The 14,194-nt window shown below is 39.3% G+C and overlaps 1 protein-coding gene across 4 annotated transcripts; it reads left to right on the top strand.

Moving 5' to 3' along the window:
- The first annotated feature begins 4 nt into the window (after positions 1–4).
- LOC308388846 (solute carrier family 22 member 7-like) lies at positions 5–13,728 on the top strand. Of its 4 annotated transcripts, none has more exons than XM_080869802.1 (12): positions 43–2,787; positions 8,155–8,558; positions 8,759–8,862; positions 9,060–9,214; positions 9,351–9,519; positions 9,670–9,790; positions 10,641–10,750; positions 10,909–10,956; positions 11,056–11,123; positions 12,314–12,422; positions 12,616–12,822; positions 13,056–13,728. In XM_080869802.1, the coding sequence occupies exons 2-12, from the start codon at positions 8,172–8,174 to the stop codon at positions 13,117–13,119; spliced, it is 1,542 nt and encodes a 513-aa protein (XP_080725928.1). In that variant the 5' UTR covers positions 43–2,787; positions 8,155–8,171; the 3' UTR covers positions 13,120–13,728. The 4 variants fall into 4 exon arrangements, with proteins under 4 accessions (XP_080725926.1, XP_080725928.1, XP_080725925.1 ...); XM_080869799.1 differs by having other exon boundaries at positions 56–134; positions 2,721–2,787; positions 10,909–11,123; XM_080869800.1 differs by having other exon boundaries at positions 5–134; positions 10,909–11,123.
- The last annotated feature ends 466 nt before the right edge of the window (positions 13,729–14,194 follow it).

Below are 14,194 nucleotides of genomic sequence, written 5' to 3'. Positions count from 1 at the left end.
AGTGGCTTAACTGAGAAGCAAACAAAAAAACCTTCAGAAAGTTTGAAGAATCATTTCTCAAGAACACTTTAAAAACACGCAAGAAACTCTGGCTCCTTGGAAGCAAAGAAGAAAGTGGCTCAAGACTTTTGCAGGTAAGTTGAGTAATGTAAGTTAATGGTTTAAATTCTTCTTACAAAAAGTTATTCAAAACAAAATTATGCGTTTTTCCCTTTTTTCATCTATTACTACTTGATGTGGAAAATATCTACAGTGTATTTACATATATCCCAATATTTAGAACATGTGCGTTACTCCACTTAAGAACTGTGCCTCTGATGGACTTTTTTGCCCCATAAAAACACCCACACAATCTCATGCTTGAAGACATGTTTATTCCCAAATTTAGAATGATTTTTACAGGTTTGCAAGTGATCATAGCCAAATGTTGTCCTGCCAGATTGCTTAAAATCATCACAGATGTTTGTGATATGATTTCAATGAGGAGAATGTTTTGAACATGAGGAAATATCTTGCTGATGCAACTTTGAACTTCCAAATTACAGTGTTTTATCATCATGCGTATTTGCGCAGGTCAACTCCCAAACAAAAATCACAAAAGCACCATGATAGCATGGCACTGCTAACTTTTACATTCTGTCTCTCACATCTGTAGCTGGGGAAAAAAAACATATAAAATGCTACAAAAAGTGGTTCAGCTATTTGATCAAAAGTTGTTTACTAAAACCAGAAATAACTCAAATACATTTTAACCTCTGACTATTTTCAAAAATGGTGAAGTAGATGCTAATTTTCAGAGGCCCCCTCTTTCTTAAATATTAATTTGATTTTGATTCAGTGAGGATTCGATGATCTGTAATAGTATCCAGCATAAAATGCAATTTTCAAATTCAAATTGCATGATATTTGACCTTTTGGCCTCTACTCTTTAATTTTCCAAGTAGCAGGAAATTGTAAACCTGAAAAGTAATTTTTGTGCAGTGTGCAGATGGTTCTTCAATGGAATTGCTTGTAACATTTGCAGTTCCTCTATTGTTGCTCTTCACCAGGGGTGAGCAACTCCAGGCCTCGGGTGATTTAAATGGCTAAATTAGCTCCTCAACATGTCTTATAGTTCTCCAGAGGCCTGGTAATGAACTGATCATGTGATTCAGGTGTGTTGACCCAAGGTGAGATCTAAAACCTGCAGGACACCGGCCCTCGAGGCCTGGAATTGCCACCCCTGCTCTACACACTTAAATAATTAAATAAGCTTGGTTGGTTGAAACATAGGGCAGCACGGTGGCACGGTGGTTAGCACTGTTGCTGCACAGCAAGAAGGTCCTGAGTTCAATTCCACCATCAGGCCGGGGTCTTTCTGTGTGGAGTTTGCATGTTCTCCCCGTGTTTGCGTGGGTTCTCTCCGGGTACTCCGGCTTCCTCCCACCGTCCAAAGACATGCAGTTTGTGGGGATAGGTTAATTGGATAATCCAAATTGCCACTAGGTGTGAATGTGAGTGTGAATGGTTGTCTGTCCCTGTGTGTTGGCCCTGCGACAGACTGGCGACCTGTCCAGGGTGTACCCCGCCTCTCGCCCTATGACAGCTGGGATTGGCTCCAGCACCCCCCGCGACCCTGAAAAGGATAAGCGGTAGCGAATGGATGGATGGATGGTTGAAACATCCACTGACACACATGTAGCCAAGTAAAAAAAACATGTATACATGTTGTACTATTCTGTGTAATTGATTAAACTGACATGTTTCGTTTATCTGTGTGAATTAAAGTAGTATTTCTTAACTCTTTTGTATCTGTTTCTGATTTTTACATTGTTATTGTTAAAGGTGAAACATCTTCCGGTATGATGGCGCCTGTGTTTGGCTTTGCCGCTGCCGACCATGGTTTTAAACTTGCTTTTGGTTGATTTTTATTTTTAGGTTTTAGCTTCTGTGAAGCACTTTGTGATTTTTATCTTGAAAGGTGCTATATAAATAAATTTTTACTTTACTTACTTTACTTTACATCAATACATTAGAAACAGATGTGAAGTAAAACAGTTCATGACTAAATCTTAATTTAATAATGTACACAGGTGTAAACTGTGAGAGAATTAATATCTTAGAAGTGCTATCCAATCAGTTATTTTAATTGTCATATTTGCTGACTAGTGACCCTCGAGCATTACATCATTTCTCTCCTAAACGTATGCAGAGTGCGGCGTGTCTGAAGCTCAATTGTTCCTGGAAGAAGGACTAACACTTGTAAGTTAAAATGTGGCTGAGGGTTATCAGTGGATGGGTTACTAACCAGCCTAGCTTGTTTGAGGCATTTGCCTTAAAATCTGCATTCTATTGAACTGTGAACTTTGTAGAAGGTACCCACACAGAGACCCCGAGACACGGAGATCAGAGTAAGAACATTTTGTCCTTTCCCAGAGTCACTTTCGCTTACTGATTTTTATGAAGGGAAATGTCACAAGCTTTTTATGGAGATCATTTGTTTGCTTGGTTTTGCGGTTTGCATTATTTAAATTTTATTGTCCTTACATTCATGTAGCAGGAGGGTTAAGGGGCATTTGACATTTGTACTAGCTTCTCCAATGTGTAACTTGGAGTACCAACTTGGACTTTGACATATTTTGCAATGTAATGATGTTCAAAAGTCACCCTGAAGTTAATGATCAAGTCAGTTTGCCAGGCAAATTTCTGAAGAGCTTAAATCCAACCCTATCATATAAAAGGGGGCAGAGAACTCAGAAGAGGACATTGCAGCTCGAGTGCATGCACCCTATGCAGCTTTTTATGCAGGTGAGTAATCTCAGTCTTTGTATTGATACATGTTCACATCTTTAACTTTCTGACATTTTAAACTTCAGCTCCTCCCCTTTGTGAGTGTGGACGCTTCATCTCTTTGCTCTTGAATGCTTTGCTTCTTATATTGATTTATATTGATTTTTATTGATTTTTATGCTGATTTTTTTCCCTTTTTTCCGTGTGAGCTTACCTGCGATAACTTCTGGACACTTGTAGATCATTAGGACTAGAGTGTTCTTAACAGAAACAACAACATTTTATGGTTACCTTGTCCTCAGCGCTCCGTGTGTCTGTGGCCTAGACACAGCTGAAGCCTGATTACAGCGTCTGGGCACCGAGCAGCCTCAATAGCCTGGAAAGGTGCTAACCGCTAGGCTAACTAGCAACAAGATGCCTTCCCTCTCCACAGATGACTACCACAGCCTCCTGCAGAAGATTGCAGTACTGGAGACAAAAATTCATCGCTTAGAAGTAAACGTGGAGGTAAATGGACTGTGTGGAAATGAAACAACCTTGCCTTTGATTCAAAACAAGGGCGATGAGCAAGCTAGTACACAGCTAAGGAGCACAGATAACATGACCAAGAAAGTAGACTCTGTGCATTATTATAAATCCTCAAGTGATAATCCCCCCTTAGACTGTCTTGGTGCAAAACCAAGACATAAATCATGTCTCCTGGAAGGGGGAGGACGTATCACAGGCAGGGCACAGCGAGCTGAAATCTCTGAAACCGACTGGCCTTCACTTCCTACGAGACAGAGAAGCTCTTCTACCCCTGTATACGGGAGGAAACAGGACTGGACAACCGTGAATAGGAAGGTTAACAACAAACCTCCAAAACAACTGAATGTGAAACTGCAGAACAGATTTGCTCCACTATCAAAGGACCCTGGATCTATATCGGACAACCATCCATCTAAAAGCAGCGAAATAAGGTCTGAAAATCTGTTAAAAAGTGAAAGGCCACAGGGAAAGCTAAAGGCTAGGCCTGAAACTCTGATTGTGGGTGACTCTGCCGTAAAGGATGTACAAAGGATGTGCGGTAAGAACACTAAAGTCCTCTGCTTTCCTAAGGATATGGTCAACAACCTGAAGGAGAGAATTCTTCAAATTGCAGATGAATATCCAACTGTGACAAACATTGTTCTGCATACAGGGTCAAACGATGTGTCCAAACAACAGTCGGAGGTTCTGAAACGGGACTTTACTGGATTATTAAATACTGTAAACTCTCTGAATGCAGCTGTATTCATCAGTGGACCTGTACCGCCGGTCAGAGGAGGAGACGAGAGATTCAGCAGGTTGTTTACACTGAATAAATGGCTTGTATCAGCATGTGCTGACCACTCAGTGCACTTTATCGACAACTTTAATATTTTTTGGGAACGCAGGCATCTGTTCAAAGCAAATGGATTTAATTTTAACAAGTCAGGGGTGAAACTGTTCACCTCCAACTTGTTTTATTCCATACGTCATCCATCCGTGCTTGGTGCCAAGGCTGAGATAAACGAGGAGTTCTCATAAAGAGGAACAAACAGAACTCCAAGAACAGACAAAGCCCAGCAGAAACCTTGAAGAGGAGCTCCATTTGCCCCCACCCGGGAAGAGCCTCAGAAAGGAGAGACATCCATGGCATCTGAGGAAGAGCCTCAGAAAGGAGAGACATCTAAGGCAAGAAGAGGGGTCCCTATTTGCCTCCAACTCTCTCAACAACACCAACGACCAGGACAAGGGACCACGACCTTCCCCAGTCCCCCAAACCCCTGACAGGCCATCACCCTCCTCCCCCTCCCTTTCTCCCTCCTCCCCACACCTGAAATTCACTGAGGTGATGATGGAGCGGGTCAATGCTGGGCTCAGATCTACCCCCCGTCCCAATCCCTTTTTGTCCCCCATAAACCCCCCACCAGAGCGGCCAAAGGTTCGCCATCGAGCCCCACCCTCAACAGAGCAATCGAAGTCACATTGCCCAGCCTCGCCCCCCTTAGTTCCTCTTCATGCCCTGTCTCCGCAGTCTGATGCGTGATGTGTGAAGGGTCCGGGCTGTGAGGATTATGGCAGTGATGACTTTTCCCAGGAGAAGCTGGGACCCTGTTTACTAGAAGGTTTTAAAATTTCTGTACTTTTAGGTGACAGGAGACATGTGGCCTGGTCAAAACACAGAGAGCTGCACTCTAAAAGATCTTTAAACATAGTAAACATACCTTGTGTGCCACAGACTGCTCCCAAACACGAGGGGACAAGTAATACCTCTAAAACACTTAAGTTGGCTTTATTAAACATTAGATCTCTAGCTGGGAAAACATTTTTAATTAATGATTTAATCACTGAGCACAGCCTTGATTTTATGTTTTTAACTGAAACTTGGTTGGACCAAAGTAACAGTGGAGCTGTTCTCATCGAGACGACCCCTCCTAACTACAGTTTTATCAGTGAGGTCAGGGCGAGCAGGAGAGGAGGAGGGGTTGCTGTCTTATTTAATGAATCATTTCAATGTAAGCAGCTATCTCCTGGAAGTTTTCAGTCTTTTGAATATGTGGCTTTACAGCTGAAGGCCCCATCCAAAGTTGTGTTTCTTAATGTTTACAGGCCTCCCAAATACTGCACAGACTTTTTTTAATGACCTCAGTGAACTGCTGTCTGTGATCTGTGTTGATTTTGACTGTGTAATTATTGCTGGGGATTTTAACATTCATGTGGACAACCCTCAGGACAAAGGGACTAAAGACCTGAGTAACACTCTGGGCAACTTTGGGCTGACTCAGCATGTAACAGAGGCCACACATAATAGAGGACACACTCTTGACCTACTGATCTCCAAAGGCCTGAGCATTTCAAAGGTTACTGTGTCTGATGTGGGCCTGTCTGATCATTACTGTGTTTTCTTTGAAAGTAAAATCTCAGCCCACACAAATATATCAACAACAGTGATCACAAAACGGTGTATAACTGAACACAGTAGTGCAATTTTTAACCAGGTCTTCCCATTAACACCTGACCTGCCCAGAGGGTCAGTCAATGAGCTCGTCAATAGCTTCAATGCTAACATGTTAAATGTAATGGACACTATTGCTCCCATTAAGGTGAAGGTTATCTCTGGAAGGAAAAAGTCTCCATGGAGAAACTCCACACTGGTGAAAAATGAAAAAAGAGAGTGTAGGAAAGCTGAGCGCAGATGGAGAAAAACAAACCTCCAGGTTCATTATGACATTTATAAAGAGAAACTTCACAATTATAATTTACAACTGAGGAATGCAAGGAGGTCCTACTTCTCTGACATCATCACTAAAAACAGCCATAATGCTCGGGTCTTATTTTCTACAGTTGACAGGCTAACAAACCCTCCTGTGTCAGTGGCAGCTGAACTTCATTCGACCATGGCCTGCAATGACTTTGCCAAATTCTTCACTGAAAAAATCCAAAAAATTAGACAAGCAATTGGTACATCAACAGCAGATCCAGGATATGTACTGTGTCCACCAAAAAACTGTTTAAACACCATGAAACAGTTTCAACCTATTAACAGCAAAGACCTGGAGGACATCTTAGGTCAACTGAACTCCTCCTCCTGCTGTTTAGATGTCCTGCCAACAAGTTTTTTCAAAAAGGTCTCAAAGACTTTAGAGTCAGACCTGTTACAGATCGTCAACTTTTCTTTATTATCAGGTGTGTTTCCAGAATCACTAAAAACTGCTGTAATCAAACCTATACTGAAAAAGGACAATCTTGACAAGACACAAATGAACAACTACAGGCCGATCTCAAATCTCCCGTTTTTAAGTAAGATCATTGAAAAAGCAGTTTCTCAACAGCTCAGTTACTTCTTAAAACAGAATAATTGCTACGATGCCTTCCAGTCAGGTTTTAGACAGAACCACAGCACTGAAACTGCTCTGACCAAAGTGTTTAATGACATATGTCTGAATACAGACAGTGGAAAAATGTCAGTCCTAGTTTTACTGGATCTCAGTGCAGCATTTGACACAGTTGACCACAACATATTACTCAAACGACTGGAGAACTGGACAGGTCTATCAGGAACTGTACTAAACTGGTTCAAAACATACTTAGAAAACAGGAAATACTTTGTATCAATAGGTAACTTCACATCTGAGCAGACAAGTATCACATGTGGAGTTCCCCAAGGTTCCATCTTGGGACCCCTTCTGTTTAACATCTACATGCTCCCACTGGCACAGATTATAAACAACAACAAAATAAACTATCACAGCTATGCAGATGACACACAAATATATATCACAATGTCACCAGGAGACCGAGGCCCTGTACAGGCTCTTGGTAAATGCATTGAGGAAATCAATGACTGGTTGTGCCACAATTTTCTCCAGCTAAACAAAAACAAAACTGAGGTAATAGTCTTTGGCGCCAAAGAAAAACGATTACAGGTCACCAGAGAACTTCAATCTATACATCTAAAAACCACAAACCAGGCGAGAAATTTGGGTGTAGTGATGGATGCAGACCTAAACTTAGAAAAACACATTAAGACAATAACAAAGTCAGCTTACTATCACCTCAAGAATATATCAAGGATAAAAGATCTGATGTCTCAACAGGACCTGGAAAAACTAGTCCATGCATTCATCTTTAGTAGGCTTGATTACTGTAACAGCATCTTTACAGGTCTACCTAAAAAATCAGTCAGACAACTACAGCTCATTCAGAACTCTGCTGCTCGAGTCCTCACTAAGACCAAAAAAGTGGACCACATCAGTCCAGCTCTGAGGTCCTTACACTGGCTGCCTGTCCGTCAGAGGATAGACTTTAAAGTTCTGATGCTGGCCTATAAAGCTCTGAATGGTTTAGGACCAAAATACATCAATGACCTCCTGACCCAGTATGAACCTTCCAGATCCCTCAGGTCATCTGGATCCGGTCTTTTATCAGTTCCCAGAGTCAGAACCAGACACGGAGAAGCTGCATTCAGCTTTTATGCTCCTTATATCTGGAACAAACTCCCAGAAAGCCTCAGATCAGCTGAAACACTCAGTTTATTTAAATCCAGGTTGAAGACTCACCTGTTCTCAGCTGCATTTGAATAAAGCACCAAATCCACACTTTAAGCTTAAATTTCAAAACTTACATTTAACTACTGATTTTATCTACTGTTCTGATTTTATCTGTTTTGATTTTATATACTGTTTTGTTTGTTTGTTTGTTAATTAGTTAGTTAGTTTATTTGCTTGTTTTAATCAATTTTAAATCATGCTTTTTATTTGTTCTTGTTTCTAATATCTCTGTAAAGCACTTTGAATCACCTTGTTGTTGAATTGTGCTATACAAATAAACTTGCCTTGCCTTGCCTTGCCTTGCCTAACTCTAAACCTCTTACTTTTGCAGTCATAAGCAGAGCAAAGATGAAGTTTGAGACCATCCTCGAGGAAATCGATGGGTTTGGGCGTTTCCAAATCGCCATCCTCATCCTGCTGTGCACCTCGCGGATGGTTCTCCCCTGTCACTTCTTACTAAATAACTTCATTGCTGCTGTGCCCCCTCACCACTGTGACATTAGCACGCTGGAGAAGTCTTCAGAAGAACTCTTCAGAAATTTAACTCAGGAGCAGAAACTGACTGTCAGCCTTCCTGTACGAGAAGATGGGGAGCCGAAATCCTGTGAGATGTTCGCAGAGCCTCAGTTTCAGCTTTTATCCAACAACTCCAACCGCACTGACCTGCCCACAGTTTGGTGTCAGAGTGGATGGGTTTATGACAATTCCACCTTCATTTCCACGCTGGCCACAGAGGTACAGTAAAAATAGTGTACGACTAAAAACTAATATTGCAAAAAACAAAAAACATGCACAGTGTGTGACATAAATTGACTGTCATGAAATTCAAATTTTATTTAAAAAAATATTGACCCTTACATTGGCCTGAATAGAAGAAACTAGTACCTAAATGGATCAAATTAAATGATGCTTTCCTCTGTGGGTTTCTTTCCCAGTGGAACCTTGTCTGTGATAAAAAGAGCCTGACAAAAACCACAAACACAATATTCTTCGTTGGAGTTATGATCGGAGCCCTAGCTTTTGGATTCTTCTGTGATAAGTAAGGCAGTTCACTTTATGCTGGATATGCATTTGTTTTTCCATTGTTCAATTTATCGTGCACAAGGAATAATAGTTGTGATAATTCTTTGGTCAAAACCACACTTAAAAAACATGACTGTACTTTTACATTTGTGAAACCCCTTTGAGGCCTTTGTAGGTTGTTATGGGAAAATGTACTTCCTGTGCTGTTTCCAGGTATGGGAGAAAAACCATGCTTCTGGTCTCTTACATTTTGTCGATCGTGTTCGGCTTCTCCAGCACATTTGCAAACTCCTACATACTGTTTGCAGTGCTGAGATTTTTCACTGGATTTTCACTGACAGGAATCAGCATCATCTCAATAGTTCTCAGTAAATGACTTTTTTGCCTTCAAAAAATGTTAACACATCACATGTTGCGCCCCTAAAATCAGTTGTTGTAGGTTTAAAATTCATAATTAACAATAAACTAATAATCATTCATTTTGGTACTTTTCATACCTTTCAGCCATTGAGTGGGCTGACATAAGTCATAGGTCAACTATTGGGGTGATTGGCAGCCTGGCCTGGTCTGTAGGTTACATGCTGCTGGCTGGGATGGCCTTTCTTCTCACTGACTGGCGGACGTTGACCATGACAGTTACAGCCCCGTTAGGATTCGCAGTTCTAACCTGGTGGTAAGTGAAGTACAACAGCAGGGGAACAAAACAGATGTTTTTTATTCATAACAACATTAATTCATGACATTTTTTGGAAGTGTATTTCCCACATCTGACTTATAATCGTTGTAATTAATGGTTGATTATTTTGTATGATTATAATTGTAGGTGGATTCCTGAATCTGCTCGCTGGCTTTTAGCAAATGGTAAAGTGGAAAGGGCCCAGTTTTATCTTGACAAATGTGCAAACATCAACAGAAGACAAAAACTTTCCAGAGAAAAACTAGAGGTAAGGCTGGGCTTCGTTTATAACTTCCCTCAAATACGTCAAACCAAAACTAACAAGCCCATTTTGAAAATGTAAGAAAATGAGTCGAAAGTAAAGATAATCGTTTAAAAATGTAGGGAGTAAAAGTAAAAAGTTGTCAGAAAAAAACTGCTCAAGTAAAGTACAGATACCTGACAATTCTACTTAAGTACATAAGTTAAGTTGCATGGGTTAATCAAGCAAAAAGTTTTGCACTGTGAGAAGGCGCCAGCTCCTACTGGAAAAGAGATTCAGGATCTGTACAAAGCTTGTGAGCAGACTAAAGAAATGCTCTGAAATCTCTTGGTAGACAGTTGTATAATCATCACAGACAGCAGAAACTTCACATTGGACTTCACACACTTTGGATACTGTGCACTCTTCATCCACACTCTTTAACTTTGATGTTCAATGGACTTTTTATCAATGATCAACAATTCAATTCTTTTTCTCCTTAGCCTAAGTTACATGTTTCTGACTTTGTCTCTGGTTCAGGGGTGGTTTGATGTGGATTGTGGCTCTTGAAACAGTGACATCAGCCTTAGTCCACACTTTGTGAAACTCCAGAGTTCTTGAATGAACTTTTCTTGAAAGACCGCTTAAAACTGCAGTCATTCCTCCTGTTTCATCACCTTCTTCAATACAATACAATATGAGTTTTGTGCCTCAGCATTCTGAAGGACAAAACATTGAGACTCTGTGTATCATTTACAAGAGAGACCTGTTTCGAACCAACATATTAAAATAGCAACAAAAAAAACAATAAAAATTTCGATTTAGCCCAGAAATCAATATCCATGTTTAACTGCTTATTATTTCTGTTTTTCTACAGACTCTTTCCAACATAGAAGTCCAGGAAAACCAGGCAAAAAACTATACGTACTTCCACCTAGTCAAAACACCGAGAATGAGATGGTTAACTTTTTTACTTGGAATTGTTTGGTGTGTATCAGCATGAAGACAATACCAACAACAATTATATAAATCATAAACTACCTCTATCTACTACTCTGAGATTTTGAATTAATCAGAAATCTCTTTTCAATAGTTGAATTTTGAATGCTGTAGGTTTTATAAAAATACTTTTTTATATTCTGCAGGTATGGAGTCGCCTCAACATACTATGGAATCAGCTTGAACATCACTGGGTTTGGTTTGAATATGTACCTCACACACTTTATCTATGGAGCCATTGAAGTTCCTGCCAAGCTCACAATTTATTGTTTTCTCAACATCATTGGACGAAGGAAATGCCAATCAGGCACGCTGCTACTGACCGGGATCTGCATCGGGATAAACATCTTTATTCCCAAAGGTCACTGAGAGCTTTTTGTTACCTGTTTTCCAGAAGTTTTGTAACCGCACAGACTGCAGGCTGGTTTGTTTATTTGTAATACTGTGAAAACTAAAGTGCACTCATTTTATTAGCAGAGGTATCTTTGTGAAACCAATAACTTCTCACTTCAGGTGCATTCATTCACCCAAACAGGGTCACTGTAAAAGAGAGCACAATAAAATCATACCGTGAGATTTTAATGTGCTCTCTTTTACAGGAAGAGGAAGAATGCAGTTTTTCTTGTGTATGCAGTTTTTACAGCCAGTCGTTTGTGGATCACTGATTTGAAGGCTTGAGTTGGGAGTTTTGCCTGTTGGCATTTTGTGAAGATATACATCCATCTATTTGTCCATCCAGCCATCCATCCATTCTGTTTTTTGAAAACACATCCAGTTTAGGGTCATCGCAGGGCTGGAGCGTATCCCTGTTGTCATATTTGGGAGAAGGGGGGTAGACCTTGGACAGGTCACCAGTCTATCGCAGGGCTAACACACGAAGAATGATAACCTTTGACTTACACTCACATCTATGGCCAATTTAGAGTCACTAATTAATCTGAAATGCTTGTCTTTAAGCTCTGGGATTTGCCCTGAGTACACAAAGAGAATCCACACAGCGGGAGGGAGAACATGTAAACTCCACACATACAGGACCCGGCTAACCAAGCTTGCTAGTTTCTGCTAGCCTGTTTTTTTTCCCAGCATACATTGTTCATTTACTATGATATTAATTTGTATGCTAGTTTTGGCATCGAAATTGTATTTAATGGTACCTGTCAATCACAATGTAGCCATTACCTGAAGTATTACTATCTTTTTTTTTTTTACTGTAAATTAGACTTTTTTAAAGATTTTTGTGACTGAGACTGTTTAGTCATCACTTAAGTTTTTAGTCAAGTAATAACTTACAAGCAATCACTACTTGATTTCTTTTTCACAAAAGCCTTCTGCTGGCCATTAGAAAGAATGCAGGTTTTTAGGGCACTTTTTTGGTAAGACTTTAAAACCATGCTCCACTTTTATTTACAGATGTTATATCCTTAGATTACCAGACCACTGCTGTAGAATAAATACTGCAGCTTATACTGCAGTGATCAGTTTTCCCTTTTGTTTCACAGTAACTAAATGTAAATGATTATTTATTTATTTATTTCCTTTTTTTTTCTTTAGATCTGTGGCACGTGCGTGCCATTGTTGCCACACTTGGAAAAGGCCTTTCAGAAGCTTCATTTACAACCATCTTCCTCTACACCACTGAGCTTTACCCTACCGTGACCAGGTCAGTGATTCACTTACTTCCAATCCCTTGACCCATGCCAGTTAGTTTTTATTTGGTAGGATTATTATGCATTATTCCAGCATTGGATGTTAATTATTATTTGAGTAAAGATCACCTAAGGTCTATAAACTCGTCTGCCTTCAGCAGGGTTACAGAGGTTTCACTTCCTCTGACTTATTTTCTGTCTTATCAGGCAGAATGGTTTGGGCTATACTAGTTTCGTGAGTCGTCTGGGAGTATCAATTGCTCCACTCATCCTGCTGCTGGAGGATGTGTGGACTCTTCTTCCTCAGATCATCCTCTGCTCTTTAGCCATTATTTCTGGCCTAGTGGCTCTGCTTCTTCCAGAAACACTGAATGTGAAGCTGCCTGAGACAATTGATGACATAGAAAATCCAAGGTTGGTGACATAATACAATACATATATTAAATTAATACATTAAATGTGTAAAAAAATAAATAAATAAATAAATAAATATATATATATATATATGAAGTTATTTAAAATATAAGCTGTGTGATTTTTTTTTTAAAGACTTTTAAGCCTTTTGTTGAGCTACTGATGTTTTATTTAACTTATTTTAAATATTATGTTGGTCTGTATTCATTTTTTTCCATTCTTTTTAATTTCAGAAAGAAAGATGTATCCAAGGAATCCTCGCTTATTTTCCTAGAAGTTAAGTCACAATTAGGTTAACGAAGAATGAATTCAAAATCAAAAGAGATTTTGACCAAAAATGTAAAAAAAGAAAGAATAAATGTCATTTTTTATAACATTAAAAAATTGCACTGACCAATGTTCAGTTACATTTGATCTAAAAGATGATGCACTGTATTAGACTTTATATGTGGACCTTTTTCTTTAAATACCGAGACAGTTTCCCACTGATATTTACACAATTGAAAAAAAGAAAAGAAAAACAAAATGAAAAAAGGAAAACGAAAGAAATATAGATGTGTAACTGCATTCAAATCTAAGTACAATAAAATTTATAGGTTTAATAAAGTACATGAAGCAAGAAGTATTGTGAGATCTTAAAAACTGTACAAATCAGCAGGAATTTACATTTTCACAGTTGTTTTTTTTAAATAAAAAAAAAAACGTATGCAAGATGTATGGAAGAGCTTCACCGTGTTATTTTTAATGTATGTGAGGCAGTTCTAATATTAGAACAACCTGTCAGGTGATCAAAAGTGACCTTACTGCTCAGTGTAAACACAGACAATTCATTACATTTCAACTTGTACTTTTTACAGTTATCCAGCAATACTGAGCTTTGCATTAACTAAAATATGAGAACACAGCAAAAATCAGAATCAGAATCAGAAACTTTATTGTCATTGTCATGAGAACAACGAAATTAAGAATGGTCCCCGATCATTGCATCATCCCTAGCAATATCAAAATATAAATAAAACAATAAAATTCAATAAATAAAATAGATAGAATACTTAAAATACTAATAAGATATAACAGTAAAACATTCACATACATTCCCACACACATGCTTCAGACCGTGCATAGATTAACACAAGAGTGGCGTGATGGACATTTTTTTGTAGTATTCAGATGTGTTATTGCAGTTGGATAACAGCTGTGTTTGAGTCTATTAGTCCTTGCTCTGATTGCCCTGTACCGTCTGCCTGAGGGCAACAGTTCGAACAGGGAGTGGCCAGGATGTGAGGTGTCTTTTATGATGTTTTGGGCCTTTTTAAAACAGTGGGCGTTGTGTAGAACTTCCAGTGTGGGGAGAGGGCAGCCAGTGATCTTT

This window comes from Rhamphochromis sp. 'chilingali' (assembly GCF_963969265.1).
Source record: "Rhamphochromis sp. 'chilingali' genome assembly, chromosome: 20".
In the NCBI taxonomy this organism is placed as follows: Eukaryota; Metazoa; Chordata; class Actinopteri; order Cichliformes; family Cichlidae; genus Rhamphochromis; species Rhamphochromis sp. 'chilingali'.
This window is presented reverse-complemented; position numbering and strand designations above follow the sequence as displayed.